At 41.7% G+C, this 22,218-nt stretch overlaps 2 protein-coding genes across 3 annotated transcripts in view; one reads left to right on the forward strand and one right to left on the reverse strand.

The window, feature by feature from the left end:
• The window catches only part of itga8 (integrin, alpha 8), a 39,161-nt gene extending 27,901 nt beyond the window's left edge, over nucleotides 1–11,260 (forward strand). The window contains exons 22-30 of the mRNA XM_034127355.1: nucleotides 2,482–2,561; nucleotides 4,147–4,227; nucleotides 5,561–5,666; nucleotides 7,006–7,164; nucleotides 8,794–8,910; nucleotides 9,111–9,224; nucleotides 9,651–9,752; nucleotides 9,838–9,960; nucleotides 10,039–11,260. Coding sequence (XP_033983246.1) covers nucleotides 2,482–2,561; nucleotides 4,147–4,227; nucleotides 5,561–5,666; nucleotides 7,006–7,164; nucleotides 8,794–8,910; nucleotides 9,111–9,224; nucleotides 9,651–9,752; nucleotides 9,838–9,960; nucleotides 10,039–10,128 — 972 coding nt within the window. The 3' untranslated portion in view covers nucleotides 10,129–11,260. The remainder of the gene's footprint in view (nucleotides 1–2,481; nucleotides 2,562–4,146; nucleotides 4,228–5,560; nucleotides 5,667–7,005; nucleotides 7,165–8,793; nucleotides 8,911–9,110; nucleotides 9,225–9,650; nucleotides 9,753–9,837; nucleotides 9,961–10,038) is intronic.
• A 2,476-nt stretch (nucleotides 11,261–13,736) lies between these two features.
• The window catches only part of LOC117480163 (ataxin-1-like), a 12,777-nt gene continuing 4,295 nt past the window's right edge, over nucleotides 13,737–22,218 (reverse strand). For both annotated transcript variants that reach the window (XM_034127358.1, XM_034127357.1), the window contains exons 2-3: nucleotides 17,702–19,727; nucleotides 13,737–16,821 (exon numbers count right to left, since the gene is read on the reverse strand). In XM_034127358.1, the coding sequence (XP_033983249.1) occupies nucleotides 16,174–16,821; nucleotides 17,702–19,489 (2,436 nt within the window). In that variant the 5' untranslated portion in view covers nucleotides 19,490–19,727 and the 3' untranslated portion in view covers nucleotides 13,737–16,173. The remainder of the gene's footprint in view (nucleotides 16,822–17,701; nucleotides 19,728–22,218) is intronic.

Below are 22,218 nucleotides of genomic sequence, written 5' to 3' on the forward strand. Positions count from 1 at the left end.
GTGTGTGCATAGGAGTGTGTGCGGAATGTAATAATAATCCATTTAGCTCTTGGATGGATGACACATGCAGGAAGTCAAGGCTTTGTTAAATAAAGAGTGGGCCTTTCCTACATGAAATCCTACAACACCGGTGTGCGTATGTGTGCCACAAAGCATGTCACATGTGCTCTTGAGTGATAAAGTGTGTGTATTACCGTGAATGTAGGGTCTCTAACGGTGTCAAGGTCGCCACAGAGGTGCATTTTCAGCTGTTAAGGTGACGCAAGGTATACTGATAAATCAATTATGTGGTCATGTTTCACTGATGGGGGTGGAGAGCACAACAAGGTAATCTGAAGGGGACAAGGCATGTGTATATGAGTATTTGCGGGTCTTTGAAAGTGTGTGTGTGTGTGTGTGTGTGTGTGTGTGTGTGTGTGTGTGTGTGTGTGTGTGTGTGTGTGTGTGTGTGTGTGTGTGTGTGTGTGTGTGTGTGTGTGTGTGTGTGTGTGTGTGTGTGTGTGTGTGTGTGTGTGTGTGTGTGTGTGTGTGTGTTCCCTAGCCGTCCAGATGTTTCCCATATTTAACTCTCCCCTTGCCCCATTGGACGTTCAGGACTCCGTGAGCTTATGCAGAACATACTTCCATATACCCCATACACACTGAAGCTACATTGTGCAACGAAATAGTCGCTGGAGTTCACTCCTTGTGCCACATGACACAGCTGTAGTGCATCACTGAGCGGGGTGAGAGGTACAAGCCTGCAGGAAAGATGGTTTTGGCTTCAGTAAGCACATCTGCCTGCCTGCCTCTCTAATGCTTTTTCTTTTGTCCTGATTTCTGTTCAATGAGCTTTGTTGGAATTGAGCAGAATGTAACATATTTTGCAGCAGCTTTGGTACCAATCAATGGTTGATTACAAAAATGTCTGGGCAACGATTCAAATAATCATATAGAAAAGAAAACTTTAAAAATGATGTTATATTTTACGCTTTTGCTTTATGAGGAGCGCAGTTATACTCGCATCAAATTTAAATGCACAGCTATTGGAAATCCGCATTAATGAAAAAAGTAATGCCTTTATACATTTACACAGATTTAAAACCACAGGTATGGTGTGCAGGTATTATGTTTTTTCGCCATAACATGTGAAGTCTGAGTTTGGTCTCACAATGTATGAGTCATTTGTCAATATGATACTTATTTAAATCATAACCCCGAAACCCTATATTTAATTCTCCTCACCTAAAATGTTTTGAGTGTCTGGCCTCAGGCCTCTGTTGCTGTGCTTTTCTAAGCTGTTTAAGCACAGCAACAGAGCCGTGACTGTTAAATTGTTATTCGTTCCAATGGATGCCAATGGTGACAAGTCTGTATGGCTGACATCAATTATGATAATGCCTTCTCAAACCACTGCCCCACATAAACCACTTCTCCCAGCATTGTTTTAAAGAATCTTCTTTTTGCCAAAATGTGGTTAAATGCATAGCTTGGCAAAAGCTTTGTAGCTTTGAGAAGGGCAGTAACCGAACACAGAAGCAGTCTATTCAGACATTTTGTGGAAAATCATAATTATTTGAAAAATAAATACAGCGTATAATCTGGCAATATTGCACGAGTGGTTTGAGAACATTTCTGTGGATGTTTTGATGATTTTTCTCCACCATAAAAATGTACAATCTGTTGTAAGCTAAATGAAGCTGACTACAGCTGATGGGCTCTCTTTAAACCTTTACTGCTGGGATGTGACGTTCAAAATATTTTAAGAGACACAAGATGACCTCTTCAGACTTTTGTTGCACCGTCTCTTTCCGGAGTATCGTAGCAGATAGTGACGTCTCCTCTGAACTAGTCATACTCATTTGGTTTCTGTCTCTTTAGATCTTTCCTGCCTGACTTTGTAGTTCTCTACAACACCCCCCCTCAGGCCTGTCTGGTGAAGTGTTAGTGCGAGTCTGCATGCTGTCATTTCCCTCTAAGGACCATGAGTTTGACCTGTTGTTCAGTCTGGCACACATGAGAGCATGCACGTCCGTCCACACTGTCACACAGCGACAAGCGTGTGTACACACACACACACACACACACACACACACACACACACACACACACACACACACACACACACACACACACACTGTCGTCGTACTGCAGTTGAAAATTAACTTAATCCTCCACGTGTTTTGAGTTAACCGAGAGGAGAGGAGATTTAAATTGTGGAGAGACAAGAAACTAAAGTGTAGTTTTTTAGTGTGTGCAGTCTGCATTGTCTATGATTTAAAATTATTCTGTTGCTAACACAGACCAGATCGTCTGCCTTTATAACTGTCTGTCTATTCCTGGTCATTTTAAACATGATGTGGCCTTTGATGTAAAGATGCATCTTATCCCTGTCTGTTTTCTCTCTCTGCCTTGTCTCATTAACTGTCCTCCTCTTTCTCCTGTCACATGTGTTTTACACGTTCTCTCTCTTTTTTGCTTTTTCTCCACACTCTTGCCCAGCTGTCTGTTGGTTTGAGGTTTTCTGTCCAAAGGCTAGATGATGCCGGACCCAAGATCAGATTCGAGCTACAGATCCACAGGTGACACGCCCCCCAACTCTCACGCATACCCCCCAACCTCCCACACACAAACACACACAACACACACAAAGAGCTGTTTGTCCTTCTTCTGAGCCATGTAAATAAGTTCTGTGTCTGTCGTGATCTCGTCGCTGTGGTTTGATGAAACTAACCGCAGCGACTGAAGAAGACAGATGGCCCGGAGGAACTCCAGGGAGGAGACAAGCCCTACACAACATATTCACTGTTTGTTTCACTGAATTTATTTTGATACATCACTAGGCACAGATGATTAAATGTTGGCCGAACCCGCTGCCAGGGAAATGCTTATTGGAGTCAGCTGAACATAACAATACAGCTTTATTATGAGCTTTTACTTTCATACACATGTATGCATTGTAACACATCTCTCCAAAACATATACGAGCAGTCCATTATCAGACAGGCAAAAAAAATAATTGTGTCTGATCCCACCCACATACTCCACCCAGAATTCCAGCTCCTACCTTCTGGTAGAAGATTCAGGGTTCCCAAGAGCAGGCTGAACCGCTATAAGCACTCATTCCTACCTATGTCGATTAAGCTTCTTAACATTCACATGAAATGAAATGTAGTCAAATGTAATGAAATGTACTTTTTAAATTTTGGCCATGAGGGTTGTGCAATAGGTCGCCATTGTCAGTATGTACGTGTGTGTATTGTGTTTGTTCAAACGGTGTATGACTGATGATATGTGTATGTCTCTTAATGTCCACTATGTTTGTATATGTACATGTATGCGGAACTGCAGGACGGAGTCCAGAACAAATGTCCTTACGGGGACAATAAAGTATATCGTATCGTATCGTAACTAGGGTTGCAAAATTCCGGGAATTTTCAAAGATGGAAACTTTCCATGGGAATTAATGGGAATAAACTGGGAATTTTCAAAATTGAAGGTTGGCTCTTCATAGGGAACTTAAATATAGTTGGGAAAAGTATATTTTAGCATAATCTTGACTAAAACAAACAGATGCCATTCAAGTACACTTGAATATCCATGCCATAGCACACTGCTTACTGCATGGCTATTGAGACCACACCCCCTACAGGCACTGTGCATTCCTCCATCACATGCACAGATGATTTCGAGAAGACTGGATCACACTTTTGAGCCCAAAGCACAAGACAAATGAAGCCACATCTTTTCATTTAACATTTTGAATGGGACTTTGTGGGGATTTTTGGATGGGGGGTGCATCTTTGTTCATTTTTTAATGAGTGGGGTTGGGGGGGGATGAGTAATATTTAACTCAACATTCCTGTTTTCGTTCTTCAATGAAACAAATAATTGTTCAATAAAATAATTAAAAGTTGTTCTGTTCTACTTAAAATTAAAAAATCTGTTGAAATGTCATGTTTTTTGTTTAATTTTGCATCGAATATTTCCAAAATTCCCCAGCTTAACTTCCCATGGAAACTTTCCGCCCCTTTGCAACCCTAACCGTAACACAGCCTGTTGTTAAATTTTAGCAAACACATACAGAATGAAGGGCATAGTCGTTGAAATGTGTGTTTTATTGGATACATTAGATTTCATCTAAACTCCCTTTAAATCTCTCCACAGTTCCAACAAAGACAACTCCAACAGCAACCCAGTCAGTTTAAATCTGTCCATCGCTGCCAGAGCTCAACTTGATTTACGCGGGTGAGTCAAGCGTCTTTGCGTGTGAGATCGTGTCGTCTTCTCGGAAACACAGTGACAACTTCCTTTGTTGCTGCGTCTGTTTCACAAAAGATACACTTGATCTGGTTTGGGTCTAAACATTTTGGTGTTTGAAGGATATTACTCTCCTATTATAGTGTTTAAAATGTGTGAGGCATGTTTATTTACCGATGGGAATAGCATGAAAAAAACATCAACCAAGTAAATGTGACCTAATCATGTGCACATGGGTTACTTTTAAGCCTTTGACATGTTCATGGATGCCCATATGCCCACTGACACACACACGCACACACTTCAAAGCCTGGAGCGCTGCATGGCTTTGTTTGGGTGTGGTCAGCTGTTCATATAAACAGAGGAGAATGGGATGAGAGAGACGAGGACATGAGAGTTCCTGTGTTTGTAAAGTTAAAGTGTCCTACCTAAGCTGGGTTCATCTAGCATTTAGAATTATGAATTTTTTTACCAAAGTAGGACAGGGTGATTTGGTCCATCATGCTGTGTGCTAAACCAGGTCATTTGCTGCCCATTTACCTTATACTAGTATGCTACCATACAGACGTAAACAATTTTGCCAACTTTCAGTATGCAAATCGAGCAGAATCGGCTTTGCACCAGTTACATTTCAAAACCAGGTGTAAACCAGTTCGTTATTTTTGTCGACAGTCTCTTAACCTTCTGAGACCCACATAGGACATTTCCGTTTTTGTATATGTTTGTGTTTTGCCTTATAAATTGTCATTTCTTTGCAGTATAATCAAGTTTTACACATCCCAGAAATCAGCACAACCTCAGCTAATGATATATGTCACTCATTAGAGACTTATATAAACTATAATAGGGGATATATGCCCATAAATAAAAAATAAATACAAAACAGAGCTTGAATTTTTTACTTATTTCATTAAAAATAACTGCTAACCATAACATTGAAAGAAACATTCAACACAGAAAATTGCACACATTTATTATCATTGTATCAGAACTGATTAGAAGATTCTAACTTATTCTGTTCATTAGTTATGCCCATTCTTTTGTGTTAACTTAGATATATTATATTATATATTTTAGCATTCAGGTGAGTTAGTGATGGTACTGTCTTGCAATATGTTAGAATATCATAATAAAAGTCAAGTATACAGGCCACAAAGTGTATATCTTCCAGACATTAAATACCAGACCCTCCAATATGACAACTTAGATGTTGTTCTGGAAAGGCTCAGAATTGTATCTTTCTGTCATACTCACTGCCCCATACTTAACCTATCAGTGTGTGTCTGCATCAGTGTCACTGAGTTGTTTCTCCTCTCTTCAGGGTGTCTCATCCCTCGCAGGTGGTGCTGCCATTCCCACGCTGGGAGCCCAAAGAGAAGCCTGTCAAAGAGGACGACGTGGGACCGCAAGTCACACACATCTATGAGGTAAATGCACTCCATGCATCCACACACAGCTGAGTCTCATGTGAAAAGGAAGGTGGAGGGGCTCTCAGAGAGGAAGAGGTATAGGCTGGGTTGCTTTGTATTAACCACAAAGCAGGTCACATTTGTAGACTGTTTGGATGAAAAGAGCGGAAAGATAGGTGTCTAAGGTTGTAAATTAGGCTAAAGCAAGACAGGGGCTCTGTAGGATGAAGTAAACAGCAACACACACACACACACACACACACACACACACACACACACACACACACACTCACTCAGTAAAACCAGTAGCTCCACAAAGAATTAGGCTCTGGCTGATCAAAGGTCTCCAGCTCAGAAGTAATTACTGCTGTGAAGGCGGGAAAAACAGAGAGGGGGGGGGGGAACAGAAAAGGGCATGAGGAGCAAAAAGAAAGGGACGGAAGGGAAAAGTAATTATTCTTAAAAGTGGACAAAGAGTATTAATCACCGAAAAGGAAAAACAAGGTCAACAGAGCTACAGACATTTAGATATAAGGAGGGAAGATAGCAGACAGGTTGGCGACAGATTACATTAGGGGTATGTACTGTGTGTGTGTGTGTGTGTGTGTGTGTGTGTGTGTGTGTGTGTGTGTGTGTGTGTGTGTGTGTGTGTGTGTGTGTGTGTGTGTGTGTGTGTGTGTGTGTGTGTGTGTGTGTGTGTGTGTGTGTGTGTGTGTGTGTGTGTGTGTGTGTGTGTGTGTGTGTTTTTGCCAGTACATGTGATTTATTTGTATTTTAAAGGGACGACTGCTTCATTGAACCCGAGTGCAGCCGTGTCTGGCCTGTCCTGCAGCTGATAATGATTTTCATTTGCGGTGCTTTTCCCAGTTAGCAGCTGCTTCTACTTAGAGAGGACAGGGTTGTTTTTTTTTTGCTCTTGCAGAATTCCTGCCCTGCAGCACCAGGATCATGTCCTGTTTGGATGACTTGCTTCAGTGTTAATTACCGTGTGTGTGTGTGTGCGTGTGTGTGTGTGTGTGTGTGTGTGTGTGTGTGGAGATGAATATACGTCATGGGGTAGAACATGAGTATGTATTGAATTGATGGTTCATTTAAGCTCATAACTCATTTATCCTGATTTTGGTGAGGAATGATGAGCCAGGTGATGCTGTAGGTTTTTCTTGTCTTCCATTTCAATCCCCAGTGACTAAAGCCGGCGAAGGTATTATCTTCACTAAAACGCAGGTGGCCCGTGTCATCATCCCAAAGTTATGATAACCTAATTATAGCCTAGGTCACTTGAGACCTACTAATAAGACATAAGAAAGCTCAATGCTGACATCTGTGTGTGTTGTTGCTGTTCCTTCTTTGTCTCCAGCTCCATAACTCTGGTCCCAGCAGTATTCAGGACGCGGAGCTTCAGGTCGGCTGGCCTTCCCGTTTCCGTGACGAGAACCTGCTGTATGCCATGGAGATCAAAACTGACGGACCAATTAGCTGCCGGACGAACACCAGCCTCAACCCACTTGGCCTTCAGGTAACACAACATTGTATAAACATAGACAAGCTTATGCATGCAAACACATATTTTCAATATCCAAGTTTATAATTAAGCCCATATTGCCTGCAGTGGAAATAAATATGCTTTGTAGAATTCCTAACCACTTTCTGTGAAACCACCAGAACCACTGCAATTCTGAACTTTTATTTAATATTTGCTTGCGGCTTATTCATCCATTTATTTCTCCATCATATAAACCCGCTTATTTAAAACATAATTGTACGCGCTGTTCTGACTGCTTTCAATGTTCTCTGCCAGTTGGCTCTAAGTGATTGGGGATGGAGCATTATGCTTATTAGCAGAAATTAGATCTGGAGTAGTTTCCAATGTGTATGATATCATCTGTAGAGTAATTCTAAAAGAAAACACACAGTGATTTCTAAAAGGGCATACTTATGTTAGAAACTAAAATGCTGCTAGCTGTAATCATATATGAAAACAAGTCACAGCACGTGTTTAAGAGTGAGATTATTTTCTTTCCTTTCTTCCTGATTCGGTCATTTTCAACTGCTCAACATTTCACAGTGTCCCTGTCATTTCCTCCGTGTGGACTAGACTGATTGACACACATTTTGTCAGCAGACACTTCTTTCACCAGCAAGAGGAGTACTTACATGGGCTCTTTGTTGTTGCTTGGACGAACACATTTAAATATGTTAACTGGGGCTCTGGTAACTTGTGACAGACACTAGTTATTTTCCAACATTTCATCTAAATCAATAAATCAGAAACATATATATTAAATGAAAAATAACGAAATAGTTTGAGGCTGAACAGTAGAAGCCACTATTGCTGAAACTCATGATCCCTCACCAGCTTCCCACCAGCCCACACTGCCATTTCCATTCATAAAAAGCCTAGGAAACTCGACTGGCTAGTGGTTAATTACCACAGTTTTCCCTGTGTTCGGGGTAATAAATGTAAGCAAGGTGACTTTTCGTAAAACTTTATTTAATAGTTATATACCTGGAACATTGGCCGGAGGGGCTGGAGTTGCAGGAAGAGATGGACACAGTTGTTGTTGCTATGTTGTGCTTCCAAAAACAAGAGTAAACAAGGCATGTCGTCCACATTGTGTTCAATGTTTTAAATAGTTTTGCTCTCACATTTCCCTGTTTTGAGCCAAACTTTCGGTAGAGGAAAACAAATCTCTTGCTACAACCAATCGGTCATCTCGTATTTGTGAGATCAGATCATTGATTCTTGTTGGCTGCTGTCATCTTAACGGCTTGAGCTTCCATCAGTAAATTAAATCTCTTTAAATCGCCAAATGTCACACATGTTTCCACAGCTGGTGGGTTCTTTTATTACATCCTTAAAATCATACTTTATAAGCATTCTTTGTCCTCAGGTCCACCATCTCCTTCTCATTGGCTGTCTGGGCTTCATCAGAGCCCATGTGTAACACAGACAATACTTAACCACAAAATCTAATAATCAGTAGGTTTTAAAAAGATTACTGTCCTCAAAAAGCCCAAACACATGCTTTCGCTTTAAGATAAAATAGAGACCTGTTGGTATGAGAGAAACATAACATTTATTCTTCTTTGTTTTCTGCGTCATCATCTAAATATGACTTTTTAACACTTTCCTTTTCTGTCTCAGATTTCTTCTCTCCAGGACACACCTGAGCTGTTGGGTTTCTTGAGGAACGCCAGCGCTCCTCATCACCGCCACAAACGAGCCACCACTGCAGCTGAGAGTTACAGCGGTAAAACCTTGGTGAGCCTCTCCTTCGTGTACATTCTCTCAACAGAACAACAAAAATGTCCTTGAAAAACTCATAGTATAGAATGTCATGGGAAAATTCAGAGCGGTGTTTCTAATATTCTTCCTGACCTCTCACGTAAGTAAATGTGAAGGACAAAAATGATAAACACCCCTCAATAATATTGTCCACTCTCTGCGCTTTGTCTCTCCAGAACTGCACCAACGTCTCCTGTCTGAGGATCACGTGTGTGGTTGGCCGGTTGGATCGTGGGCAGAGCGCGGTGGTCAAGGTCCGCTCGAGACTCTGGGCTCATACTTTCCTGCAGGTCAGTGTTTTCAACTGTCGTCTAGAAGTTGATTATTTGTTTGATGCTTTTCATTTAAAACAGCGGTTGTAAAGGCAAATTCACTTAAAGGTTCATTTAGTGGCAGTTCTGTACATTTTGATAACATGAGGGGTAGCTGTGACTCCCTGGGTAGTGTAAAAGCTGTTTGAATGTTTGATAGAAAGCGGCGGCAGCGTTCAAGCAAGTCAATTCTCCATTTATGTGAGCAGAATGATTTTCCCGTTTGTCATCGCTGTCCAAATGATCATTTATGAACTTTAGGGACTTCTCCTCCAAGTTGTCTTAAAAGCTAAGTCTCAAAGTTGTAATTGTACAATAAATGTCTTACGAGACAAAAATAATAATAAAAACATGTGATTGCTGAAATTGCACATTTTAAATAATAATGTTATTTATGTCTTACAGCGGCGTAACGACCCCTACATCCTCAACTCTTCTGTGTCCTTCATCGTCACAGCCATGCCCTACCGCATCCAACCCTCCAGTCTGCCTCAACACACCTCCTCGGTAAGTAACAGCAGTGTGTGAGTGTTAGAAAAAGGAAATGCACCAGCACCTAGAATTACTAACTGAATCTCTCCGTGTCCAACAGATGGGGACCCTGGTGCTGTGGGGGACTCCTGATGTCTCCTTTGCTGTCCCCCTCTGGGTCATCATCCTGGCCATACTGCTGGGGCTGCTGGTGCTTGCCATGCTAACGTTAGCCATGTGGAAGGTAAAAACATTATCCAGCATTCCTTGTAGTAGTTTGATTATCCAATATGACACTAATGGGTTAATGTGATTCCCTCAGTGTGGTTTCTTTGACCGGGCGCGGCCCCCAGCTGACGATGACATCTCCGACCAGGAGCAGCTGACTTCTGATCAAACAGGGGACGCATAGGAAGATGTGGGACAACCTACTATCAAAAGACTGTGGTTTGGGAGGGATGTGAACCTTCTGAGTAATTTAAATCAGATCTGAGATCTGTATTAGTCGGACCTTACTTTCCTTGGCTGGAGGTCCTCTTCCTCTATGGTAATGAAACTGACAGTCTGAAGAGCGCAGCGCCACACAGGCTGGGACCAAAGAACGAGGTTCAGAGTGGGACCAAAACACACTAAACCGGCCCAATCACACACACACATGCCCATTGTTTATCCATGGTGATGAAGCACCAGGACTGACGTCAGAATGGACTTTGTTGTGAAGACAATGCTTTAAATGTTTCTGAACATTTCTGTGTGTGTGTAGCTGAAGCAAGTAGACATAAGATGTATGCACAAGTGCTGTTGTGAGTGAGTGAGAGAGTGTGTGTGTCTATGTATGGGTGTATGTAGGTACTGTACATATGTGTGTGTCCTTTAGGTGCATCTCATGTCAACCTTTCCTTCAGATGTAATTATTTCCCACCCTGATTGTATTTATCTGGGCTGTATAAAGATTTGAACACACACACAAACACATGCAGATGCAGCCACACGCATAAACATAAAGCCACAGAGTTAATGTCTATATTTATGAATGTATGTGCAATATTTGGACGTTGTGTGATAATGAAGCTTGTTTACACTGGCATTATTTTATTAGAGCTTAATGTTTCCATTGTCTATGTATTAATTGGTATATTAGAAATAAGTGATGCTGAACAACAAAGCAATTGTTTGGATTGATTAACTGTAAAGTCCCCCTTGTACATTTTGAAGAGCAAGCAGACAAATCACTAACTTATTATTGTCTTGTCTGATGTAATGACTTTAAAATGTTATCTTAAGAAACAGATGATATATCAAAAACCCATGTAGTAGACAGTCTGAGACTGTCACACACATACTGTGTAAGGCATTTTAAAAGTGTGATTCATGTTGCCATTTGCTTATTTGATATTATCATATTGTGCACAGGCAGGCAGAACACAGCTGTCAGGGCATCAACAGCACGCTGAATATAAAATGAACCCTTAATGTGTCATCATGATTGAGTTGTGCGTTTTTGTTAGTGTGAAGTTTGATCAGAATAAAGTTATGTTTGATTACTTTATTTCCATCCATTCAACTGGACCATACATTGTATTATAATTTATTCTATATCCACATGCTTTGGGAATATTCATTATGAATCGGAACACATGTGGATATACCTACTATATAGCATTGATAAAGTAGCCAGAATCCTTTTTGATTGAATTATATTTATACAAAAGATTTGGATCCGAGGCTGATATCTCCACCTCCAAAGGAAGGACTCGTGCTCCCCCTGGTGGTGCATTGTGGGAATGAACCTGCATCACTGTTTATCTTGAGGAGCAGCACAGTGAAAGGTGTACATGTGTGAGGAAGGACAGGGGCCTCTGCTGGTGATCCATGTATGTCAGAATACATTTGAGATAGAAGCAGGTCTGTTAAAATGCTCCAGTGTTTTCCTGCTACAAGATGCTCTGGACAACCGCTTGTCGTAACATATAGTCTGTAAATCTGTAATGCATGATGGGATATTGATTTTGTGGAGCCCCACAAAGTGTTGTTTTGGCAGGTGTGTTTTCTAGTGCTGTTTTTAGTTATGAGACATGAACATTGATTGTTACAATATTTGTTGGACTAGCAGAGCCTACAGTTCACCCACAAAGAGGAATCCACACTGCATCTAACTGGAATATTCCTTAAAGAAAACATGCTCCTATCTAATTATCTCTGGTGCAGTATAGCATGTTTGTCACTGCTTTTACTCCGCAACCTTTAAAATGTATTACCAACTTACACACAATCATTTTGTTTGACAGGGAGCTTCCCTGGTGTTTCGGTTGTGAGTGATTCAATGCACATGTAGCTCAGACTGCTGCGGTTAAATTAGACGCTCATTATTTCAATAATTGCATCAATTCAAACACCACGTGTAGTTAATGAGTTATTCAACTGCAAATAGAATTACTATTCATCAGCGGGGAAGCTAGTAACCCAGATCATCTTAAAACACAGCGTGAGTGATTTACATCTTATCTGCTCCTCCCTTCAACTGAGGGCCTGTGTGCATGTTCTCGGCCCAATGTGCAGCGCTGCTGAACTCATTCAGGCCGTGACCTTTAATGGTGCGCGTCATGTGACTGAAGCAGTTCAACAATATGTGAACAGAAGTTATGCTGCTCATAGGAAATGTCTTTCTAATGTTTCACCTCATCAATCACCACATTGATGATATTCATGTTTATCCTAAATTGTTTTGTTTTCTACCTTTAGTTTTTATCAGAGTAGCCTATAATCTTTAACAATAAATTCAGTATGTATATATACACTGTATATACACATAATGTATGTTTCAGAAGAAAGGTCAGAATATAAAGGGAGATATTATTTCTTAAAGAAAAAATAATTAAAGTACAAATATACTCACTAAAAGTAAAAAAAATGTTATTAAGATTTATTATTTGTAAACCATATCAAAATATAAATTATATTTAGGGAAAAAGGAGTAAACAGCATTTTTCAGCCGGAGATTCTGCCATCACTCTGCCCAAATAGTCCGTACTTCAGTTGTCAGTGCTGGTATTCAGAATCTGAAAGTTTCTTGTGGGAAATATCAAAGCAAGCGAGCAGAGGTGAAGATATTATCAGGCTTATCTCTAGTGGAAACATTTATCACAGTCACACAGCTGCCAAACCACATATTCACATACAAAGCCTGCCAAAACACACAATTCTCACAAAAAAAAAAAGACACTGCATTTTTTCTGTAGACTCTTTTTTATTTCTTTGAATATATTTGATCAAATGTAAAATCAAACATCTGAAGTAAAGATTTAACAGTTTCTGACTAGCAAACCTCAATACCATCAAATAAGGGAACATTATTGATAATTACTACATACTGTACGTAAGACATACTGTATCTTAGCTGAGATTTATCCAACAAACAGACCCGAATTACAAAATATTTTTTAAAAAGTCTTTACTCCCATAATATCCTGGTTATGAGCTGGTGCGAAAGAAAATATATGGTGAAGCAATATCCTTTGAAATAAATGCTGATGTATTTTTTTTAATTAAACTTCACTTCAAAGGTCTGTACATGGCGATCAGTGTTTCTCCTCTCCACCGCTAACAAGGTCATACCAACATTATAATGGAAGACTTTGGCTATTTACAAATCACTGAGAGGCTGTACTGTTAGAGCACAGCTTCTCTCAGACATGCTGTACATTACATCTGTGTATTAGTTAGACTAAAACACCCCCCACCCAATATAACAAAGTGCAATTCCATAGATCACCACAAGGAGGTGAATTTACTGTCAACATCATTGAAAGGCTCTGAAAAGCTCGAATTTGGAGGGGGTCCAGCGTATTAGTAAGTACTTTTAATATAAACACCCACACACTCGTGGTCCACCCTCATGGAGTGTGTAAGATACAGATTGCGTTGGATTTACACTACTGGGGGCCGACCTACTTCTTGGTTGTTTGCCAATGTTCTCACCTAACTCAAAGCAAGAATGTATTAAGTGTATTTCCCAAAATATGAATTTACTTCTTTAATCATCAATCCTACATGCCACAGTTGTGTCTGCGTCGTATCAGGTCTGCATTTGAAAAATAATACAATTACTTAAAGAAAATACAAATACAGACACAGACAACAAGAGAGGAAATGGCTAGGAAGACAAACGCATGAAACAGTACCTCTATTTTGTAACAGTGAAGAATATAAGACCACATCTTTTTTGTAGAACAGTCACTGGGCAGTGTTTAGCCTGAGCAGTCAAACACAAACAGAAGAGAACAGTCTGGTTACTCGGTTTACAATAAACAACTTTCAGGAGTTATACAAAGTAAATGGCTATTGTGATAAATTGCAGTTCATATTCACACACACACTGCATGTTGTGCGTAAGCCAAATTCAACTCTGAGGAGGAAACATGTGTGTGGATGTTCTCTGTAGCACATTCATGAACATTAGATCCATACCTGAACTGACAAAAACCATAGCAGGGCCACTTTGATATTGTTGAGTTAATGGAATGATTGAAGAAGGAGGCGTTGTGGCACATACAGTACATAGGCTACATAAGGGTTAAAATATATATACACACACACACTGTACACTCTGAAGGATACACGTTACTGTACATGATCAACTCTGTCTGTCGTTCTCTGTATAGTAGCTCTGTCAGTCATCAAAAATAAAGTTCAGATAGTTTGCCCGATGTGTGTTTACATTCCCTGCCCTGGTATATAATGTGTTTTCTTAATGATACATCTGTAGGACAGATGAGAAACAGTCAGTTGAATATTTCCATTCAATCTAACAGCTGAGGATCAAGGACACCACCACACTCCCGCTGGATGCTTCATCAAAGTGCTGCTGCTCAGAACACACACATACCATGTGTTTGTGGACATGCACACACACACACACATACATACATACATACATACATACACACACTGTTCCTGAGTATGAACTGTAGGATATTTATTTTGGCTCTACTCTAAGAAAGAAACACAAACACTGAACTAAGAGAAAGAAATCTGTTTTAATCAAACAGCCAATAACAGGTATGAACTTAAGTAAAAATTACCATCATTGAGGAAATTAGGTTTCAATGGTAGAACCCAAAGAACATGAGCTGCTGTGAACTAAGTAAATATATCTAAGGCCATAGTTTCTGTAAAGAAAGCTAAAGGATAGATCAATAGAATTGGAAGGTAACGTAAGTATCATGCCTTCTGTTTATATATTTGTATGGTGTGTTTGAATTCAAAGTTTCTTTTATCAATATGATGTATAGGTTATGCGAATGATATAAAGACTGCAGTTTCTCTCATTGCTACACAGCCATTTAGTCTCTTTCAACTTTTTGTTTTGGTTGTATGGACTTCATAAGTACCAATTCTGGAAGGTAATATTATGTCAGTGTTTATTTTGCTGCGCTTTTGCTAAACTAATTTAGCCAAGTTAGCCAACTATTGTTTATTATGCAATAGGAGTCCAAACATAAATTGGCTAAAAACTCACTTGTAGGTTTTAGATAGACCTTGGTTTTCTATTTGTACCAAATTAAAATGCAGAAAATAGCAGGGTTAGGGGTGGATGCTGTCAATGAAAGGAATTAAATACTTGTAATTTATGAAAGTACATTTGACTGAGGATCTTCATCAGAACAATTGGGCTTGTGTGTAAGTGCTCTCACCTGCGCAGTGGTATCCTTTTGTAAATTGATTGGGGAGTAAGGATTGATAATTAATTGATTTACATTCAGGCCTTTTCAGTCTTAGTCTGTGCAGGTTGTATTGAAGACTGAGCTCACAGCTACAACCTCACAAACACTTCTTATTCTGTTCTCCGTATGACAGCCGCACAGAAAACACACCAACACACTCACAAAGGCAGACGCAAATAAAAACCAGTGGCACAAAGACAGATATGCCAGCGCACACATCTGCAATGCTACGAAAATGTAAAAAATAGTTCTAAAATCAAATAGAAAAACCTCAAGGCAGCAGATATCAAAGCCAAAATGATTGCGCTCTATGACTAAACCACTCGTAAACTTCACAACAAACCAAGTGAACAGTGAAGCGAACAGGATGAGAGTCAGAGTATGGCTACCCACTTTGTACACGCTGACATCGGGGTCTGTGCTTGTTCATGTGATAAGAGGAATGGTTGACCAGTCTGCATCCAACAGGTTTACGTGACAAAGGAGATGCAGCCTGTGATATGTGTCCATTCATACTCAACATTCACACTGCATTCATTTTTGCTTTCAGCATTGATTGCACTGATCTCGTGTGTGATACCACTTATGAAGTTGCTCTACTGTGCTTCAAAGTAGATATCAGATTTGTGTAAAGAAAAAGAAAAACATTTACATAGTGTGTAAACTCAGCCTATATTACAGTCCTCTGGATAGACAGGGGATCAAAACAAAGCGTTAAAATCCCTTCAATTCTCTCAGCAGTCTATTCTTTTGCTCAAGCGCCTCTCAATGCCAGTACTGGAGTGTCCCTCTATGCTGATTTTAAACTCGTGAGGGATGAAGGAGGGTTTGGGCAGAGTCAGAGGGGGCTCCTCCTCGGCTCTCTCAGTCTGGTCTCGCTCTGGAGCTGACCAGCGTCTCTTGCGGGATGTGGGTCTCTCTTGCTCACCACATTGTGTTTTGGTTAGAGCAGGCGTGTCTGTTTTCACTGATTCCTGTCTCTCTTCTCCATTCCCAGAGACTGCCAGCATTGGTCCCGCTCCGTAGACCCCCTCCCCTGGTCCTGGTCCCTGCTCCCTCTCCAGCCTGTCTGCACTGGAAGCCTTCATGAGGAGGCCACTGTTTCTGCCCGCTGCGTTTGGACTCATACTGTTTCTTACAGTGGCCTCCACATTGTGACAGGACTCTGAGAGGGGCCCGGTCTTCAGCTTGGTGCCCAAAGCCTGGCCCTCCGTTAGTGAGGTGGTCCTCAGGCCGCGGAGGGTCAGCGACACGCACACGTCGCCCACACACAGTTTAGCGCACGACAGCTCAAACAGCTGGGTGGTCCGGTCTGGGCAGCAGGAGGACCAGCCCTGGCCAAATACAAAGAAGGGATACTCCAACAGCACCTCCACACACACCTGGAGGTACACAACAAACACAGTTAGCTTATAGAAACTGAGTGAAACATTTATAAAAGAAAGCCCCTATGTGCAAATGTTTATGGGATTATGGACCTTGGAAATTAGTCTGTTGACGCAAGTTTTTGTTTAAAGAACAACAATTCTGAGGTCTTTTTTACAGGAGACATTTTGTTTGTCTAATAATACAATGAGTGATGGAGGAATAGCACGTAGCTGCTTTAGATTCAGGGTCCTGGTATGTGTGTGCTGGCTAACTTTGATAGACATGGAGTTGAGCCATTGCTATAATTAAAACCTCTGCTTTTCCTGCGTTGACGACTCAAAATGTCTGCTGTTATTAACGTATTTGTTCAGAGCCAGACCAATATATTATTGTAGCTTATTGAAGATGAATTGATTAACAAGAAAACTGCACTGACAAATTTACTGTTTCATAAAAAAAAAAAAATTAATTAATATGAATTAATATTATTATCAGCCAATTTATCAGTTGAGCTCTGTAGCACTTTATAGATATGTGGTCTAATATTTATATTTTAGCATGTGTGCTCTGCTGGAGAATAACGATATGAGGGGATAAGACGTTTTCAATTGTCTAAGTTTTAAATCAGATTGATTTTATTGATTTTTTTTTGTAACTAAGGGCTTTATTAATGACAAGAGTGAGCATTAGGGGAGCACAAACCACAATGGTTATTACTGGTTGATACATTTTCTCCTCAATTTAATTTGATTTAAAAAATAATGTATAACTTCCTTTTAAATTTGAACGTATGTGTGCATTGCCATCTGCAGTCTTTGGGGGGCGCCAAAGTCTTTCCCATTTTACACATAGTGAGTTACAGAATGTAACTGATGGTTGATCATACAAGCTTACCTGGGCTTTGAGCTCTCCCACAGAGAACTGTATGACCACAGCATTAGGACTCTGCCCGTTGTCAATACGCTCCACAGTGCTCGAGTCAATCTTCAGCTCACTGCTTATCTCAGCACTCTGGATGAAGTCCTCCGTTTTCAGATCCTCCACACGCTTCAGCTCCCCATCGGCCAGCTGGATGATGGAGCCTCGCATGAAGAATGGAGGAAGCGCCACAGGGGAGGAAGGAGGGGAGACGGAGTGGGAGGCTTGGATGGAAACATGGGTGGGACTGGGCACGGGAGCAGGGGTCGGGGAGGGCGTTGACACCACCACGGGAGCCGGGTTTGAGGGCAGGACTGGCATCGGCGGTGCCGGAGCGACGGCAGGGGGTTGTTGGTTTCCATCTGGCCCAAGAGCCTCACACTTGGACAGAGCTGTGGCCAGATAGGCATGTGGCATGGCAGTGGAGATCTGAGGGGTGGCTGTAGCAGTAACAGTACGACTAACCTCAATTTCTGTGCCGTTATTGGTGCCGCTGACTGGGATGAGAAGGGACTGGCCGCTCGGGATGACCAGGTGCTGAGGCAGCGCCGCATGGTAGCTGACACCATGCTGATTTGCACTGGTGATATAGCCAATGATAGGTGGCTGTGTGGAGGAGTAGAGATTGGCTGGCATCTCCTCGTGGGGAAGAGTGGTCTGGATGACTGTGTGAGGAGCAACTGACTTAATCAAATCTGAGGAAGAGAGGGAGGTGAAGGAAGAAGATCTGGACACTGGTTTCCCCAAGATGATGCCTCCTTTCTCAGTCTGGACGAAGGAGATCTTATTTGTGCCACAGTCACGGTCTGCTCCGTGGTTGGGCTGGGCCACCAGAACCAGGGAGGTCTGGAGTCCTCCATGGTTGTGACCGTAGTCTGCAGGCAGGAGGATGTGTCTCGCCTCATAGCTGTGGACTTGGTGATGGCTCAAATGATGACTGTGAGTTTTAGTCTGTTTGATAACCTCTAGTTCCCCGTTCAGTAAACCCTTAACATGCCCCTCTGGTCTCTTTCCAATTGAACCATCTGCATACTGAACCAAGAGCTGAGAGGGAGCCAGGGTGAGCGTTTGAGGGAGGACGGTTGTGTGAGGGTGGAGCTGGAGGTGGGCGGTCTGTGAAGACATCGTGTTTCCGCTGACAGTCAGAGGTGTTCTGCTGTCCAGATGAATGTACTGGCTGGTGACCTGGGGAGAGCCCGGAAGTGACACCGGAGTCAGTTCTGTGGGAGAAAGGCCTATTTGAAACTGCTGCTCCCCTTTGTTGTTGGGGGAGATGAGAGCAGTGGTGTAACCATCGAGATGGGAACGCTGTCCTATGGTAGAGCTGTTATGTGCAGAGCTAGCATTGGCTGAGATGATGTGAGAGGAGATGTAGCCGGCGTAGGGTCCGGAGCTGATGAACTGAACGTTGGGTCCCAGCTGAGCGAACTGGATAGTCCCGGCCTGCTGGGGCATGGCGGTGGGGTAAACTGCCGGCAGAGAGGTGAGGGGCACTGCAGACAGAGGAGCGGCCGAGGAATAGATAGAAGTGGCAGGAGAAGAGGAGGAAGTGGAGGAAATCGTACATCTCGGGCTCTCTGCGTCCCGGGACCTGCAGCGTTCACTGGCTACACTTGCCAGCCAAGCTAGGTTCTCGGTGTGGGGACTGTCGGCCATCACCGCAGCTGGAGGGGCTGCCACCACCACCGGCCTCTGCTCCAGAGCCAGGATCTCACGCTTCTTTGGTGGCAGGCATCCATTATTGCGCTCTTGATTGGATTTCATTGTGCCAGCGTGGTTTTAATATTCCCAGGTAGTAATTCTAACTCTTTCTCTCTGCTCCACTCAATGGTTATGTGCAGCCTTTCTGTGATCTGTGTGGCTCTATTTGTTTTCACTGGTGGACAGCTCCAGGTCTCAGACCAGAGAAGATGGAATCACTCCAGCTCACAAAATGAGCTCCATAGACTTCATGAGGAATCATCTCTGACAGATCCACCTCCTCCACGATGTCGTCAAGAATCTGATGGGAGAAAAAAAATCTAAAATCAGACACTCAGGTACCAGCACATAACAATTAACAAGCCCAAATCCTATACTAAACAGATGTGTGTTGCCCTCTTTGACAGCTTCTGTATCGATTAACTTAATTCTGCTTAACTTGATTTTATGTTCAATTCAATCTTATTATATGGATTGCACTGCCGAACTAGCTCTCATAGCACAGCCTGTAGTTGTGAACCATTATCACAAACTGTGCCTACAAATGCATAACAACAACAAAAAACTGCATGTTTGAGGAGTTGTTCTTTGTATCAAACAAGGCGGGTATAAAGACAAAACCGGATATTTGTATGTATTTCTATTACAGTGGCTCCCAACCCTTGCCTTAAGGATCGATTACTTATCCCTGAATAAACCCACAACTGCTTTTTTTTAATAGATATTTGACATTAGATTCAATCATAACATTAAGAACAACTGATAAGCTGTGCAATTTAAGACAACAAGTGGACAAAATAACTGCAGGAAGTTTGGGTAAGACGAGCAATTTGGATGAGTTTTGACCAGTTCATTTCCTGTGTAAAAATGTTCCGGTTTTATATTACAAATATAATACAATTATAAGTATGTGTCCAGTTTTCTTTTATTATTATAAAAAAATCCTACATACACAATATAATTTTTTTTTACATAAATCAGTTTAAATAATTGCTTGGCCATCCCCCATCAAGTATTCATATAAAGCTTGTGTTTAGGTTTTCAGCATGACATTTACTGTGAGATTTCTTTTTTAAAACACGTTTGAACCACTGAAAATCAAAAGACCTTGCGAACCCCCATAAAGCTTTGGCCAACCCAAAGTTCAGAACATTGGACTACACTCACCTACCCTTTAACATTAGTAGTGATATATGACATACAGGAAAGTACAGCGTTGTGTCATCATTTACATAACATGTAAAAGTGCTCGTTCATGTTTTCACCACCAGGCAGGGGTTTCCTGAAATGCGGTGTGTGTGTGTGTGTGTGTGTGTGTGTGTGTGTGTGTGTGTGTGTGTGTGTGTGTGTGTGTGTGTGTGTGTGTGTGTGTGTGTGTGTGTGTGTGTGTGTGTGTGTGTGTGTGTGTGTGTGTGTGTGTGTGTGTGTGTGTGTGTGTGTGTGTGTGTTCATCTGTACAGGGTAAGTGTATGTGCGTTGCTGTCGGCTGTTATCTCGCTCCAGGCTCTAGGGTAAGAAAGCAGAACAGAGCAAACGGATAACAACACTGAGTAAAAGCCTCAAAGGAGCTCATGTCTTTGTTTTAACTCTCCCCTGCCATGCTTTAAGTCAGTGGGGCTACTGTAAATATAACATCCACCTTCAACCAGGAACTCTGGGTGTATGGGCAAATCCGAAAAACAAAGTGAAAACAATATGGCTGCCAATTTGATTATGGAACATTCGGCAAGAAGCATAAATGGCCTCACTGAAGTGCTTGACAATATCTTAACAATGGCTTTCCGCTGTTCCCTGTTTGAGTTGTGTTTCAAAGTTCAAGGAAATACGAAAGGGGACAACAACATGCATGTGGTTAGGTGAGGGAAGACTGAAGGCTGTGTACTGCAAAAGGCTCTTTCCTTACTCTCAGCAACAACAAAAAAACATGGGAAGTACAGTGGAACTGATGATGTATCTAAGGTTGTTTAATGAAATGGAACCAACAGCAACAAGCCACAACAGCAGCTAGCCATTTTCAAAGTTTGAGTGCAGGGTCACCCCAAAATGCAGTCTTGTATACTGTAGAGTAATGTATGCATAAAATAGCTACAACATGCACACCCAAGAGAAAATAAACAATGTGCAATACATCTATTATTTCCACAACAGTGACATGCAGCCTGTAGCTTTCTATACGATTTATTTCCCAGATTGACTGTTCTTTCCTGCAGGCTTATCTGTGGGTCAATGCACACGACTCTCAGTTGTTCATTAACCAGAAGCACCACAGAGATGGAGTGTATGTATGACACACACTCACACATTCATCCATTCATTTTTCTCCCCCCTACATTCCATTCAAAGGTGCCGGTCTATTTGACAGTCTTATATTGTATTTTCATATAACAGAGGAGGTTCACTACAGCAGACAGCCACAGACGTGTTACATAAAGACAGAGTGGAGAAAACACAGAAGGAAGCCTTGGTGAATTTCTTTGTAGATGCAACTACCTCTAATGTTAGCTTTGACAAGGTCACTTCATCTAAAAGCAGTGAAAGCCTCCGTGCAATTCATCTAACCATACAGCCTTGTAGATCTACCAGATGTAACAAAGGGGGAGAGCAGAGCAGAGCTGGAGAGAAACAGAATCAGAAAGAGGAGAGTGAGGGGGAGGAGAGGGAGAATAGCAATGTAAGATGACAGAACTGTGTAGAAGGAGGAAAGGGAGTATGGGGGGGGGGGGGAGAAAAAGAAGATTAGGGATTGAGAATGAGGGAGAAATAATGGCGAATAGGGAGAAGAAGAGTGCTGC

Source organism: Trematomus bernacchii, unplaced genomic scaffold, assembly GCF_902827165.1.
Source record: "Trematomus bernacchii unplaced genomic scaffold, fTreBer1.1, whole genome shotgun sequence".
NCBI classification, from domain to species: Eukaryota; Metazoa; Chordata; class Actinopteri; order Perciformes; family Nototheniidae; genus Trematomus; species Trematomus bernacchii.